This window comes from Xiphias gladius, chromosome 2 (assembly GCF_016859285.1).
Source record: "Xiphias gladius isolate SHS-SW01 ecotype Sanya breed wild chromosome 2, ASM1685928v1, whole genome shotgun sequence".
In the NCBI taxonomy this organism is placed as follows: Eukaryota; Metazoa; Chordata; class Actinopteri; order Istiophoriformes; family Xiphiidae; genus Xiphias; species Xiphias gladius.
In genome coordinates this window covers 22456718-22470859 of record NC_053401.1, presented here as the reverse complement: position 1 = coordinate 22470859, position 14142 = coordinate 22456718, and the positions used below count along the sequence as shown (strand labels likewise).

The 14142-nt window shown below is 38.7% G+C and overlaps 2 protein-coding genes across 5 annotated transcripts; one reads left to right on the top strand and one right to left on the bottom strand.

The window, feature by feature from the left end:
- Positions 1-31: 31 nt before the first annotated feature.
- apex1 (APEX nuclease (multifunctional DNA repair enzyme) 1) lies at positions 32-4411 on the bottom strand. 2 transcript variants are annotated; one of them, XM_040153189.1, is made up of 6 exons: positions 4116-4411; positions 3499-3551; positions 2467-2598; positions 2136-2299; positions 1827-2019; positions 32-1193 (listed from the first exon to the last, which is right to left on the bottom strand). In XM_040153189.1, the coding sequence occupies exons 3-6, from the start codon at positions 2525-2527 to the stop codon at positions 679-681; spliced, it is 933 nt and encodes a 310-aa protein (XP_040009123.1). In that variant the 5' UTR covers positions 2528-2598; positions 3499-3551; positions 4116-4411; the 3' UTR covers positions 32-678. The 2 variants fall into 2 exon arrangements, with proteins under 2 accessions (XP_040009123.1, XP_040009114.1); XM_040153180.1 differs by lacking the exon at positions 3499-3551 and having other exon boundaries at positions 4116-4408.
- LOC120804020 (O-sialoglycoprotein endopeptidase) lies at positions 4404-13859 on the top strand. Of its 3 annotated transcripts, none has more exons than XM_040153158.1 (13): positions 4404-4558; positions 5634-5794; positions 6519-6638; positions 6749-6868; positions 7798-7973; positions 8096-8191; positions 8279-8328; positions 8474-8552; positions 8714-8779; positions 9418-9508; positions 10594-10669; positions 11718-11816; positions 12247-13859. In XM_040153158.1, exons 3-13 carry the CDS (start codon positions 6524-6526, stop codon positions 12284-12286), a joined length of 1008 nt encoding a protein of 335 aa, XP_040009092.1. In that variant the 5' UTR covers positions 4404-4558; positions 5634-5794; positions 6519-6523; the 3' UTR covers positions 12287-13859. The 3 variants fall into 3 exon arrangements, with proteins under 3 accessions (XP_040009092.1, XP_040009102.1, XP_040009083.1); XM_040153168.1 differs by lacking the exon at positions 5634-5794 and adding an exon at positions 5354-5437; XM_040153149.1 differs by lacking the exon at positions 5634-5794 and having other exon boundaries at positions 4405-4558.
- The last annotated feature ends 283 nt before the right edge of the window (positions 13860-14142 follow it).

The following is a 14142-nucleotide window of genomic DNA, read 5'->3' as shown; positions in this document are numbered from 1 at the left end:
TCAAAATCTTCAAATAATGAAAAGAGGAAGGTTCTACATAAATTCAGTTTTTATTGAGAAGCTGGCCAAGTTTTACAACAGAAAGTTTAACACTGGTTTGAAAAGGAGGCTTAAAACATTTTCTACAACAAAATACATTTTCTCTTCACAGCAGTAGGTTAATTTCAAACAGTCAGACAAAAAAAACATAGGCTTGTGTCTCAGATCCGCAGTACTGCTCACAGGAATAATACGGTGAAATAGTTTGACAGCTGGTCATAGGTCATTGTTGTAAATCAGCTTAGACTTCTTTTGCATTTAGTGTTGTATTTTTACAGAATTGCCAAGATTAATTCAGGTGTACATCACTGGGTTTACTGAAAAATTTCAGTTACAGGAAGAGGACAAAAGGGTTTTACTTATTGTCTTGTAGAGTAATTTTATTAAACTTCCAGGCAAAAAAGCTAAAAGTACTAGACAAATAAGCTACTGCTGACTTTGATGAATGACTGAGATTAGGCAGCACTTCACCCATGAGAAATTTTAACAGACGCAAGACTGCCCTGCCCAAGTGCGTTTTGCTTCATTCTAACAGAGCACACATCGGCACACATGATTGTTTGAGCCGAATCTGAACAGAAATATTAAGAAAACAGATCAGGCTAGGCAAACCCGTAACCCTGCTGCCCACACAGTGACCTACACAACTATGTGCAGAGTGATTGGGCAGTGGTCGCTTCCCATCACCTTGTTGCGGATCTTACTGTCGCACAGGCCTTGTAGCAAGGAGGACGACAGCACAAAGTAATCGAGCCTCCAGCCCACGTTCTTTGCGCGGGCGTTCATCATGTAGGTCCAGAAGGTATAGGCGTTGGTCTGCTCAGGATAGAGCTCACGGAAGCTGTCGCTGAAACCGGCTGCCAGCAGCTGGCTGAAGCCCTCACGCTCCTCAGGAGTAAAGCCTGCGTTTTTCTTGTTCCCCTTGGGGTTCTTCAGGTCAATCTCCTGGTGTGCGACGTTGAGGTCGCCGCACAGTACCAAGGGCTTCTGTACGTCCAGCTCACTCAGATACGCCTGGAAATCCACGTCCCAGCTTTTGCGGTAATCTAAGCGCACAAGGCCTCTGCCGGCGTTTGGCACATAGGCGGTCACCAAGTAGAAGTTGGGGAACTCGGCAGTGATGACACGGCCCTCCTTGTCATGCTCCTCTTTGCCTGGAGAATTGGCAGAGGAAGTTAACTTAACTACTGCAGGCAAATACTGAACCAGGATTCAAAGACATTTTAAGTTTAGTCGTTTTTGTAGGTTTAATTATGTTCACAATCGAAATGTAGAGTAACAGACTGTCAGCAAGGCCAAATCAGGCTTAACATTTTTTTGTGCGGTTAGTACTTTATGTCACTGGCAGTTTGTCTTTAAAGCAATAGGAAGACATTTTGGAAAATTTCTTTCTTGCTGAGAGTTATATGCAAGGTAAATATGAACCTACCGCCAACAGCTGCTTAGCTTAGCACAAACACTGGAATCCGGGAGAAACAGCCTGGCTCTGTTCTAAGGTAACAAAATCCACCTACCAGGACCTCTAAACCTCACTAATTAACATGTAGTGGCTCCTTTACTTAATCAGTACACATCGCTAAGTGTAAAAATCATCATTTTAAACTGTGCTGGGCAAACTTTGTTTACAAAAGTACACCCCAGAATCTAAATGTCACAAGTTGGTTTTTTTTGCCATTTTTAGCCACCAATGCAGGTTCAAGACCTAACAGACATATGTATAGGGTCTGCTATAGTGTTAAATTTTTACAGTTCTAAATGAACTAACAGCATAATAAAACAACACTCACCAATGCCATAGGTCACTTTGAGGGGTTCAGTCTTGCAGAGCATGGCCACACCACTGTAACCCCCCTTGTCATCTGAGACAGCCCAGTACTTGTGTGGGTACTCAGGCATTGAAGTAATGTCAGCAGGGAGGTCTTTCTCAGCACACTTGGTCTCTTGCAGGCACAAAACATCTGGAGCCTCCTCACGCACCCACTGGGAAGGAAGAACACATGTGAGGCATTAAATGCATAACCATTTACAGATTTGTCTCATAACTCATTATCAGCCTGGCAACTAACTAATGTTTCTCAGGGTCACTGCAAACTCACATCCAGACCCTTCTTTTTCACCCAGGCCCTCAGCCCATCGACATTCCAGGAGGTAATCTTCATGTTGGCGTCTCGTCCATCTTTGCTGGTCATTTTGTCAGGAGGGTCATCATACAGTATTGGGGCCTCTGGTTCCTTAACCTTCTTTGCTTTCTTTGCAGTAGCTGAGAAGTAGAAGACGGACATATATCATGATGAAAGAGTCCAAGAGGTCAGATATGTACTAGTTGGTAAAAAGCATGTTAGAAAATGTATTAAATAGTAACTTTTATATGTAAAGAATGTAGGGAACAGTATGTTTTTGAATGTGCATTAATGCATGGTGTAATACCAGAGCTGTTGTCATTTTCCCCATCTGCAGCTGCCTCCTCTGCCTTCTTGCCTCTCTTCATACTTGTATTCGCTCTGACTGCAAACACACCTCGCAGACACACAACACGCACACTCAACAGCACACGCGCCGCTGGGAAAACAGAAGAGGAATTTAAGTGATATGCTCATCTAAAAATGTGAAGGGTTAAATGCTACAACAACAGTATGCAAGAATTTTACAGTGGTTTTCCACTCTGTGCCATTAAGGTCACAGAATGTGCAGGCCCATTACTGTAGTGCTGAAGAAATGGTTGATTAATCAATTACTCAATTTATAGAAAATGAATAAAAAATTGTAACTGTTTAGATGCTTGTCATTGGAACTCAACTGTGAAGATTTGCTGTTCTGTATCATTGTAAATACCTTTTTATTTGGGTTTGGGGCTGTTGGTCAGACAAAACAAGCAATTTCAAAATCTCATCTTGGGCTGTGGGAAATTTTATTGCACTATTTTCTAGCATTTTATAGACTGAGGAAAAAAATACAAATACATCGATAATATAAACGCTTGTTAGATGCATTATCTCAAATTCAACAGACTAGATGATTTTCAGTCATTAAGACATCTCTATGCAGAATCACTGAAAATCAGCAGTGCTTCTTACTGTAGCCTATCTGATAATGGATTTTTGATGTTTATCAATAACAAATCCACACGATAGTCTTTACTTAACACAAAATACATATTTGATAAAGGATCCCTTATGTTTTATTATAAAAGAACTGCTACTGACTCTGTAATGGAGACATTGTTTATACATTATTCTCCATTGCAATTTGTAGTTTATCAGCCAGCATATCCAACAATACCATTATCTGCAATAAGCCAATACCGGCCGATATACTGGTCTGGTTTTTAACTGTTCTGGCTATCATTTGGCTGATTGCAATTTTGTCTTTTTCTCCGGTTGTGTGTCCAATTAATTTCATGAAGGCCAACTTAAATATCTACAGACAGGCAAGTGTGAAAACTTGAAAGTGTGCATTTACATCGGCACCTGTATCGGCCTGACGGTTGTTGGTCAAACCACGATACCTTCCCTCTTGTAGAAAAAAAAAAATCAGTTATGAGTACGTGTGCATCCTCGTGTTGCAAAATGCCTCAATTATACACGTATGCATTTGTTTTACACATGGTGCTTGTCAGTCTGACAAAGACCATGTAAGTTTCTGAAGGCTTAAGTATATTCTCTGACAAAGCGGAAGCGTGCTGAGAGCGATTATTTTGATGGAAGTCGTTGCTGTGGAGCATACAGCCAAGCGGACCAAATGCAAAATTTGAATGACCCACTTGATGCAAGATAAATAGCATGTATATAAAAGACATAACACAACCAACTAAAGAAGCTATTTTGCAGTTTTTCTGTGTTGCACAACAAGTTTAATGGCAAGCTATGCTAACACTAGCTTTCCCCCTGTTACAAAGAGCAAAGAAACTGCAGCAGACGGCCTGCACTGAGGATCAATGGAAAATGACCAGTCAGCTAACTTTACTTCCTGCACAGCTTCTCTGATTCATCTAGTAATGCAAATGTGGTTAAATAACGTTAGCGTTTTCTTTTCGATCTGCAACACATTTCAGGAAAAGGAGATGCAAATAATCTTACTTGTACTCTTACAACAGGATGCAAAGACCAGAAAAGTGCTGCTTCCCACTCACTTCCCCCCCCACACTCACATACAAAGCACAGTAAAGCTTTCAGACCGCGTGCTTTCTGTATTTGGTGACTGCCTAAACATATGCCAGATGCAAACTACAAAAAAAAAAATCCACATTTTTATTCCTAATTTAAAAAAAACATGATTTAAAAAAGCATTAGCCAGCATGACGGACTTCACATTATCCTGACATGCTGCTAAACTTAAACACAAGTTACACAAAGCTTTTTCGTGAGGCGAACCCTATAGCTGTGAGTGTTGGGGTCCTTCGAGGTTCAAATGGAGTAGCTGAGTTGCAGAGGCTAGCTGAGGCAGTAAATTTAGTAGTTTTAAAGTTTAACGGGCTCGAGTTTGGATTAATGTGAATTACCGAAGGACATTTCAGAGCTAGGTATACCTATTTTGTTATTCACAGCAGCGTGAATAAAAGTTTTAGAGAGACTGTGTTTTAGCTGCTAGCATAGCAGCAACACAGCTATACGGGATGCTTTATTTCAGTTTTTCTAAATATGAATAGTATTTGTGCTGCCTCTAATGTAGCATTATGTAGGTTAAACATGAATGGGGAGGGTTACTGTATAAACTAATACTGTACAGTGTAGGCCTACATGTCGTATTGTCTCTGTTTTAAATTGAAAATTACAGTTCAGCATTCAATGTTTGCATGCTTAACACCAAAACCTTACAAAATACAAATGCCAATTCTAATAAACCACCTGAAGGCACTTCCATAGGGAAAATGACATTTTAGGGCTGATCGCAGTCTGCTATTGAAATCAATTTCTGCCAGGATAAAAATAAGTTATACCAAAGATAGCAATAGTGATGGTAATTCAAAATTATGTGTTATTAGATTAAAATGAGTTGATACTAAATCAAAATGTTGACTCACAAAGTTGAACTTTATGGCACTGTAAGTTAAATTTTTAAAAAGTTAAAATAAAAAGGTTGAGATAATACGTTCAGATTTTAACATAGCATTTGATAATTTTGTCTAAATTTCTAAGTTTGATTTAGTATCTCATCATTTTGACCTCATTTCTTAATTTTCATTTAGTAGCTTATTATTTCATCTTAGTTATTTTTACTTAGTGTTATATAATTTTGGCATACACCTGCATGCCAAAATTAGCACTAGAGTACACCTGTACTCTAGTGCTTTAATACTGCACTTCTATAAAATCAGGGGTCTAGTCTCCAAGCCCAAACTGAAACATCCCAGATGACATCATCAGGTTTATTTTAGAGCCACAGAAGACAGAATATACAGGTAACTATCTAAGAGTTATATATGGCAACTATCTAAGTATCTGCTTATTTGTGTGTCAGTTTATGTGCTTTCCTGCTCAGATTAATAGGTCTGTGGGCTCTGCATTAGATGTGAATACTGAAATAAGCCTGAGTGAGCCTCAGAATGGTTTTATATTCACATTGTAAGCAGCAGTATATAATTACTCTACTTTCAGAAAAGACTTCAAATCAGTTGATGAATCAATACATTTAATCAACTTATCAAGCAGTCACTGGACTTCTGCAAGGTGCTGAAGCTTGATGAAAATTAAACATTCGAACACTGGATAGTCTCTGCATCTGCATTTGAAGGGGGAAGATTGCATTATACAAAGAGGTGTGTCTGTTGTTTAGCCTACCCTCACTGATTTGAATGATAAATAATAATAAGAAGAACCCTTGTCAATGTAATACAGTGCGATTCAATGGCACCGCAAACTGCAGCCTCCAAAATGACCATACGGTTGAACCAATACCTCCCTAAAACGGTTCCTGCAAAAACTGAGCAGTATAACCTTCATGAAGGGAGGATGTATTGCAGGGCTGCTGTATTAGACTGCATTAGTTTTAACTGTGTTCTTAATAAACAGACAACTGAGTGTATTGTTATGCTGATAATCCACAGTCGTACCTCCAAGTCAAGCTGAGTGAATATGTAATATCGCAAATCAAAAGTGGCAAAAGCCTACAGTTTAGCCAACCATTGCAGCCATCTGTTGGACGGGGCCAGTGGAGCTGGCAATGGCTAATGTTAGACAAATTTTAATGTGTAAAATCAGTGGAGTACTCCTTTAATTTTTTATAATTGTGTATTAGTATGTCAATTTTTTTGTTAATTTTGAACATGAATCTTTTTATTTTTTTATTATAGCTAACTTTTCATGTTTTATTTCCTTGGTAGAAATGGGTTTCCTAAGGAGATTAAGTCATTAAAAGGGAAAATATAATTTAAAATAGAAACTGTACTGCTGTTGCAATGAATCTGTTGGCTTTCATGCGAAGACAGAAAACATTAGTCTTCTCTGCGCTTTGCTTTCCTCTTTTCTAAAACTGCTTTTCAGCTGCCATGACTGTAGTAATTGGGTTTGAAGGCAGTGCCAATAAGATCGGTGTAGGAATCATCAGGGATGGTGAAGTTCTTTCCAACCCCAGACGGACTTATATCACACCTCCTGGTCAAGGCAAGACAGATTTCTGTTAAAAAACTAATGTCCCCTAAACTTCACCAGTGGTATGTCGAAGTTTAACAATATTAGGTGTAAAGGTGACAGGATCTTATTTTACCCATCAGGATTCTTGCCAAGTGACACAGCCAGGCACCACCGTGCCGTCATACTGACTGTCCTGAAGGAGGCTCTGGAACAAGCAGGGCTGAAGCCTGCAGACATTGATTGTGTGGCGTACACCAAAGGTAACATAAGATCTTGTGTGTTCATCTTGTAGTAGAATCAGATTATATTTGCCAGATGTCTGTCAGAGTTAGGATCACCTCGTACTTTAACAACTTTTACAAGTGTGTGCCCATGTCGTTCTTAACTACTCATATTATATTCTGCCTCAAGACATAACAGAGTCCCTGGATGGAGGCAGCGCTTGCACTTTGACCTTTAAGTTTCTAAACTTACCTCAGAGTTAGTAAAAACATTTCTCCACAGTTTTGTCTTTGAAAACCTTCAGATATTGACCAGAATTTAAATTAAGATTGTCAGGGTAAGCACTTTTCAAACCCACATAACGTCGGGTTTGAACAGTGCCTATCCTGAAAATGTTATTTGTAATGATGTACCTTATCCTTTACCTTCGAAGAGGGTATTCTGTGTAGTTTTCCTCCCGGTTTAAGGATTGCATGTTGAACTTTATGGCTGCATTTGGAACTTTAATTTGCCAGAAAACATACAGTATATACAGTGTACAGATGAATTTGTTTTTAAAATGGTAATTTTGGGAAAGCGAAGCTACCAGCAGCCAAAATTTTGTGCGGCTGTTTCAGTGGGTTCAATTTCCATTGCCAAATTGGTTTAAGGTTAGATGTATTAACTATTTACCTTTTAGGTTCTTTCTTTTCAGGATAAGAAAACACCTCTGCAAAAGCTTCAGACCACCATAGGACACTAAAACTCTCCACTGACCTTAGGTTAACAAAATTCTTACAGCATTCCTGGGTCTCTCTGAGGCAGGCTTCTTCACATGTCTGATGCCCCCAAGACAAGGATATTTTTGACATGTTGCAGTAGGCAAGATTGCAAACTGACAGGCTGATGTTATGTTCTCTGTCAAAGACACAATGGCCTTTATCACCCAAATGTGACAAACCTTTCTCTTGTTGTTCTTCTCTTTCAGGTCCTGGTATGGGTGCCCCCTTGGTAATGGTGGCTCTGGTGGCTCGTACAGTGGCACAGCTATGGGGGAAGCCGCTCCTTGGTGTCAACCACTGTATCGGACACATAGAGATGGGTCGACTCATCACTAAAGCCGCAAACCCTACTGTGCTTTACGTCAGTGGTGGGAACACACAGGTTGGTTTCTTTATGTAGGTCTCATTTAAAAGGAAAAACTGTTATTCTGTATATATGCTGTAACATACATTGAGTTCCAAGTAATTTAGTAGCTACAGATATGTCCATTTCTTCCTGTGCAGGTTATTGCATACTCAGAGCGACGATATAGAATATTTGGGGAGACCATCGACATTGCAGTTGGCAACTGTTTGGACAGGTTCGCCAGAGTTATAAAGGTTTGTGTCATTTTTCTCTTCATTATAGCAGCTATTTGCCGTTTACTGTATGTTAATACTTCTATACTGAACTGTTTCTCAACTCAGATTTCCAATGACCCCAGTCCAGGCTACAACATAGAGCAGATGGCCAAGAAGTGAGTGGTGGTTTACAAATACAGCAACACATTATCTAATCCTGTTAGACACTAAGCAGCTTCACTGGGGTAGTTGAGTATGTATTGTGTGCTTAATTTCTATATTTTTACACTACATAACTTTTCTTTTTGGGCATGCTGTTAGAGGGAGTCAATATGTGGAGTTACCATATACAGTTAAAGGAATGGACGTCTCATTTTCTGGGATTTTATCTTACATTGAGGTGAGTGATGATTTATGATTTAATCCTCTCAGTTATCTTTTGACATGGTGTAGATGTTAATAAGGCATATTCTGGAACTGATACTCAGGGCTACAGTTTGATGTCTATTGCTTGAGTACTCTTTTGGTTCATGATCCTTACAGATTTTTTTTCTTTTACAGGAAGCTGCTCATAAGATGCTGCGTTCTGGTCGGTGTACAGCAGAGGACCTGTGTTTCTCACTGCAGGTACTAAGGACCAATACATCCACTAGTCTGAATATAGCGCTACCCTGCATGGTGGATCTGTGTGGCTCAGTAAGATCAAAAAGATTTATAGACCTATTTGTAGAAGCCAGTGTTAAGCTTAAAGGCTTTGATCCTTTTTGGGGTGTCCATAGCTACTTTAGAATAAGGCCTCAGTCTCCATTGGGGCATACCACAGTCTTCAAATAACTTAGCGTTAAGATTGGAATGTCTGGACAGCTTGTTCTGTGCTGATCTTGAGATATTTGATCTAAAGCGTCATGATAAGGGCTGGAACTAACAATTAGTTTCTCATTTAATCGATTACTCTTTTTTTGTCAGAAAAATATTGCCCCAGCCCAAGGTGACATCTTTAGATGTCTTGTTTTTGGCCGACCAACAATCCAAAACCCAAAGACATTCAGTTTACGATTATGTATGTCAAAGAAAAGGATAAAGTCCTCACATTTGAGGGAGCTGGGACCAGTAAATGTTTGGCATATTTTCTTAAAAAACTACTACAATGATATTCCATTATCAAAATACTTGCCGATTAATTTTCTGTCAATTAACTAATTGATTAATCAACTATTGGTTGCAGTTCTAAACGTGATATTAAATTGGGTTAGTACTTTCTGCAGGAGACGGTATTCTCCATGCTGGTGGAGATCACAGAGAGGGCCATGGCTCACTGTGCCTCCCAAGAGGTTCTCATCGTCGGGGGTGTTGGCTGTAAGTACATCCGAAGGGAATTCTTAAAGGAAAAATCCAATCCAACAAATGTAATACCTGTTAAAACTATATATTCTTGATGTCATTTGTGCCTGTGGGTCAGTGATATTTCCACTGGCTACAATGCTACAGATGAAATGTCTCAGTAACCTAAAAATATCAACAGTAAATGTCCTAAAGTGTGAAAAAGACTGAGGTTTTTCAGCCATACAGGGACAAATACACAATAGAGACTGTGTACACTATTGTATCATACACCATTTCTACAGTTGTGAAATGCACTGAAATCACAATGTGAGTGTAAGGGTGGGTTTTGCTTTTATAGGAGTAGGCTTACCCATTTTCCTTATGTGCGAGACCACTCAGAGAAATTACTTCCGACAAGAACACAAATATTTTCATTCCTGATAATTACAAAAATATGCAGAAATGTTAGCCAATTAGCAACAGCACACAAGATTCCTCCTGTCTTTGACCCGAGAAAAACAAAGAATTTCCATGCAGTGGAAGAGGGTTTATATTATTTTCCAAACTGGAAAACAGGTCATTTTATGGAAGACCAATCCATAAAATGTAAATGATCACTGAGATAATTTGGTCTCCTGTTTGAACTCTCTGACATCATCCTTCACTTCCAAATAAATTGGTTTAACCCAACAAAAATATTTCAGGGTTTCTGGTTTACTACAGGTGAAATGCAGTTGGCTAATTGGACTTCCTATTAATTTGAATAGTTCTAACTTGCTCTTGTTCTTGGCTTTTAATTATACTCTCTTCACACACTCTTTGCTCCTTTATGATTATTGTAAAGTAAAAAGACCCACAGTGTACTGTTATTCCAAACTACTGTTTGTTTGATTCAGTATAATTAAATTAATTTACAATCACTTTAAGTTGTCCAGGATGAGAACATCTGAAATGGCAATGTACCCATACCTTAAAGGCTAATCCGATGATTAATTAAAAAACACTGAGGAGAAGACTTTCAGCCTCACATTCATTTATTCACCATAAGATCTGATCTGTGTTTATATGATTTGGAGTACAGACTGTGTAGAGAATTAGAGCTCTTTTTTCCTCTGCAGGTAACCTGCGTCTACAGGAGATGATGGGGGTGATGTGTAAGGAGAGAGGAGCCAAACTGTTTGCCACAGATGAACGGTAAACCAGTCCATCCACACTCAGCACATTCACTTTCATTTACATTCAAATTACAGTAGGGTAGAGTTTGCTTCAGATTCACCCAGGCTAGATATCCCTGGACTGAAACTTGAACCACTCTCATAAAGATTACATACAATGTAACTGGCTCTACTGTCAGGTACCGAGACTTTTAATGGTCAAGTGTTGAAACACAAACTCCACACCCACTGGGATATCAGGAGCATAACACCCAACACACCCTCCAACAGAATTTCTATAGTGGGTGGAATAAAGACTTTTCCAGTGTGACAAGAGTTAAATTCAAGGTGGAAACACTTAATTCTATAAATTTAAGAAATACTCATGCTAAACATTCACAACACCAAACCAAACCATTGCTTTTGCATTTTTAATATTATTTCTTCAAATCACACATAATACTAACTTTTTTAAATGCATACGATTTTAAGTTTGTGATTTTCTTCTTCTCCAAGGCTGATGTTATTCTTATGTTTAATATTAATTAGGGCTGCTCATCACAATAAACATGTTTGCTCCTATTGTAATTAAATTTCAGAAATTGTTTGATGGTAATGTACAAGTACAGAGTAATTTAAAGTCTGCACTGCATTGCTGCACAACCACAATGATTTTTAGAAAAATGAAAACAGACATGAGCGTCAATGTGATGGATTACATATAAGAAGCAGGTTTCAACTCTCTGAATACAGAATTTAGGTGCTTTTAAAAAAAACAAACACTATCTTACAAACGGTGGCATGCATTAAAAACAGTAATGTAAAGTGTATTTGATTTGTTGTAAATGGGCTGAATATGCAGCAACATTGGTTTGGCCCTTTTATAAATATGAACATTACAGGAAACAAAAGAAAAATGTCCATATCACACCCTTTGTATGAAAATGTGAAAGGAGCAAACTGTCATCTTTGCTCGCCATCACATGCCCTCACTGCTGAATTCCTAAAATAGCCTGGGATTTCAGTCTGCCAGGAACATTGTGTTCCAGATTAAGTTCAGATAACACACTGCTCACTTTGTGCCACAGATTCTGCATAGACAACGGAGCAATGATTGCTCAAGCTGGCTGGGAGATGTTTAGGTCCGGTCAGGTGACAGAGTTGGAAGACTCATGGATTACACAAAGGTAGACTCCACTTTTTTTTTTTTTTTTTTTTTTTTGGGGGGGGGGGTCTCTATAGCTTCTTCTGCTCACATTAGTCTGTATGTAGCCTCTGCATCTGTGTCCTTCTGAGAAATTATGGCAATCCTGGAACACGACACTGGTTGCTTGTGATTTAATAATCAAGCATATTAGTCCACAGAATTGGATCTAAGGTGCCTCCAAGGTCTCCCAACTGAAAATTATATAGACTTTACCATTACCCTTAATCATTCATGGAACATAGTATTTGGGTATCACGTAAAAACCAACTTTACCAACTTGCGCTTTGTGTGAAGAAAGTTATGAATCCTGGATTTAAGTACTGTAGGAGAAGCTTTCATATTGCTACTTTGCTGTGCTGTCATTCCTTGTTATCTGTCCATGTCGACCATTAAAATTTCTCCTGTTGTAGGTACAGAACAGATGAAGTGGAGGTGATGTGGAGAGACTGACTGATGGACTGAGTGACACAACATCTTGGTGCTAAATATATTGTTGCAGCAGGTCTGTTATGACAGGTGGGGTGTAGTACATCTGGCCTCTAAAGGGACACTTCGCCTCTCTTGACAGTCAAGAGTTGCAAGTCAAAGTGAAATTAAGCATTTTGCCATAAGGATAGCCAGATCTTGTGGGGTCTCTAGTTTACTCATGTTTAAAGAGTAAGTATGGTGATATTCTATATTTTTATTGTCAGCTGATACCATAAAAAGACCAAAACCAACATTGAACTGATCCTGCTAAGAAAAATTGTCGGTATCCAAAGGCTGATATATTTCATTCCTCTGTGCCATAGAGCTCCATTGTTGTACAAAAACTATTAAAAACACATCAGTGAGCCACAGCGTTGCACTGGGTGACGTTTTTTTTCATTACAACAAACACACAGTGTAGTTTATTTTTACTGAATCGTACATACGTTGTCCTGCTGCTGGATATACACCAAATGTGTATTAATCCACAGCTGAAATTAGTCCCCAACAAATCCACTATTTCCTCCTGTTTGACTAGTTTGCTCAAAGCTACAGTGCCCAGCTGTTACTGAGCCTTATTTGAAAAATGGATTTTGATAGTTGGGACCTGTTTTTAAAGACAAATCTTCAGTAGGAATGAATGGGCTTGGGGCTGAGAGCTACACACAGGGTAGGGAAGTCAGAAGGTATGTTGAGATAGACTAACATGTGTGTTGGTTTTGTTCTTTTTATGGGATTTAAAAATACAGAATATTGCCAGCTTTTTCCTTTAAAATTGCTTGAGGGAACTTCACTCTTTGGTGGCTGTTGAAAATACTGCCGTAGTGAGAGGTATATATTATGAGCTTAGAATTTTACTACCCACAAATATTGCATAAAAACTACACACTCCTACATAACTTATTCTAGTCACTAGCGGTGGTGGAGCATTCCCTGCATGGCCCACCTCCTGCACACTTGAGTTCAATCTGACGTGTTTAGTGGAAACGTCACATTAACATTGTCAGTTTGTGGGATTTCAGTTGATTTGTGATACTACATTGCCAAAACATTTTTTTTTAATTCAGATAGCTGTACTTTTTTACAGCAGACTCTAGAGATGCACTGATATGGAATTTCAGGGCTTATAATTATGTTTTGGCTGATAGAGTAACTGATATTATTAGTGTTGGCACTGCAAAAATCTGAAGCGAACATAAAGGCAAACTTTGGTAAGTAAAACACAACAGAACCATGTTTGCAAATTTCAGTCCCTGGTTTCTACGGTATGGATATAACTGACCTTAAAAATGTTTTTACTTCCTTAGACTCTGTCCCCGTTAACAACTGGCCACCAATTTATTGTACATCACAAAATCCTTAGTGCAGCTGGTTTTCCCTATGAAAAGCTTGGTAGCATCTTTTTTTTTTGCAAGAGGTTGTTTCCTGTTATGTTCGGTTACAAATTGCTAGTTGTCAGTTATCATGCACTTGTGAGAAAAATATTAACAGAAACGTGATGTTTGACATCAGCTTGTTCAGCAGCAAATCGGAACTTCATATGTTCAAATAAGATGGAACTTGTCAAGTTTATTCATTTTTACTGAGCAATACCGTTCACTTACATTCCTCCTCCTTCTCCAGTGTAAATTTTTTTTATTCAATATATTTTCTTTTCAAAAATCAACATACTGGACATGGTGAGATCCCTTATGGATTCATGAGTAACATTCACCCGATTAAGAAAACCAAATAAAAACAAAGAAAGGAACACAGCATTATGATTTGACAGGTAAAGGGTGAACTCTACCGTGCCTTTGATTACACCCTTCTGTAAACTGAAGACACGGATTCAGAAG